The sequence below is a fragment of the Grammomys surdaster genome, unplaced genomic scaffold (genome assembly GCF_004785775.1).
Source record: "Grammomys surdaster isolate TR1022 unplaced genomic scaffold, NIH_TR_1.0 100, whole genome shotgun sequence".
In the NCBI taxonomy this organism is placed as follows: Eukaryota; Metazoa; Chordata; class Mammalia; order Rodentia; family Muridae; genus Grammomys; species Grammomys surdaster.
In genome coordinates, this window is record NW_021604579.1 from 2,911,777 (window position 1) to 2,913,442 (window position 1,666).

A 1,666-nucleotide genomic window follows, 5' to 3' on the forward strand; every position below is an offset into this window, starting at 1 on the left:
AGCATGATCCCAAGCCATGACTGTCATCAGCCTTATTTGATAGATGAAGAGACTGAGGCACTGGGATGTTCAGTACTTGAGAAAAGTTCACAGGATCTGATCACTGAGCTCAGAACCCACATCCCATAATGAACAAACACTTTTTATAACACACACACACACACACACACATATGTATATACATATATATGTATATATACAAATTATATACATATAATTTTTTAAAATTTTATGTACATGTGTTTTTGCCTATATGCATACTTGTGCAATATATATGTGGCCTGTGGAGGTGAGAGCAGATCCCCTGGAACTAGAGTTAGACACAGCTTTGAGCTGTCTGGTCCCCTAGAACAGCATCAGTGCTTTACCTTTCAGCCATCTCCTCAGCCTGTATCTCCCATTTCTATCTCTATCACTGGCATGTGTCAAGTGACACATAGAATAATGGATTCTCTTACAGCCTCCACCATGTGGATGATTCCAAGGCAGAACCAAAGTTGGGTTTCTGAGTTCATCCTGGTTGGCTTCTCCAGTGACCCCACAACCAACAGCATCCTCTTCATTGTCTTCCTTCTCATCTACCTGAGCACAGTCCTGGGCAACGGGCTCATCATCATGCTGGTCTGCCTGGACACACAGCTGCACACTCCCATGTACTTCTTCCTCTGTACCCTCTCCCTGTTGGATATGGGCTATGTCACCACCACCATGCCGCAGATGTTGGTGCATCTTTTTGCTCACTCTCAGATCATCTCCTTTGTTGGCTGCTGGCTGCAGATGTATATGTTCAGTGCCCTAGGTATAACTGAGAGCATCGTCTTTGTTGTGATGGCTTATGACCGGTATGTGGCCATTTGCTATCCACTGCGCTATACTGTCATACTCATTTGGAGCCTGTGCATAAGGTTGGCAGCAGGGTCTTGGACTTGTGGTTTCTTTTCCTCTTTATTGCATACTTTCTTCACCATGAGTCTTCCATATTGTGGGCCCAACAGGGTCAACCACTACTTCTATGAAGGTCCTTCAGTGCGTAGCCTGGCTTGCATGGATACCCATCTCATTGAGATGGTGGTCTTGGTCTTGAGTGTCTTTGTGGTTCTTACTCCAATCTCCCTCATCGTGGCCTCCTACATTCACATTGCCATGGCAATTCTCAAGATCAAGTCCACCCAGGGCCGCTGCAAGGCTTTCTCTACCTGTGCCTCCCACCTGACTGTGGTTACACTCTTCTATATTCCTGCTATATACATCTACATCAGGCCCAACTCCAGCTACTCCCCTGAGCAAGACAAGCAGGTCTCACTGTTTTACAATGTCTTCACAGCCTTGCTCAACCCTGTAGTTTACAGTCTGAGAAACAAGGACATCAAAAGGGCATTTCTCAAGGTGATGGGACATGGTAGAGTAGACTGGTGAACCAGCATCCTGGGAAGCTGGAACAGAGTATTCACTAATAAAGAAAAGGACAATATCTTTATTGTGTATAGCTTACCTGTGTATTTGATCCAATGTAGTACTTAGTAATTGGGACAAAATATCATGAAACCAAGATGGTCATCTTGATTGACAGACTACTTAAGGTACAATCCCAAACACATCAGTGATCTTGCTGGATCATAACTGCTACGTTTCATTTGCTGCTCATGTTTGTAGCTGTTGATTGTGA

At 44.4% G+C, this 1,666-nt stretch overlaps 1 protein-coding gene across 1 annotated transcript; it reads left to right on the top strand.

The window, feature by feature from the left end:
- Positions 1-420: 420 nt before the first annotated feature.
- LOC114638987 (olfactory receptor 2D2-like) lies at positions 421-1,416 on the top strand. Its single transcript, XM_028787613.1, has one exon. It carries the CDS (start codon positions 421-423, stop codon positions 1,414-1,416), a length of 996 nt encoding a protein of 331 aa, XP_028643446.1.
- The last annotated feature ends 250 nt before the right edge of the window (positions 1,417-1,666 follow it).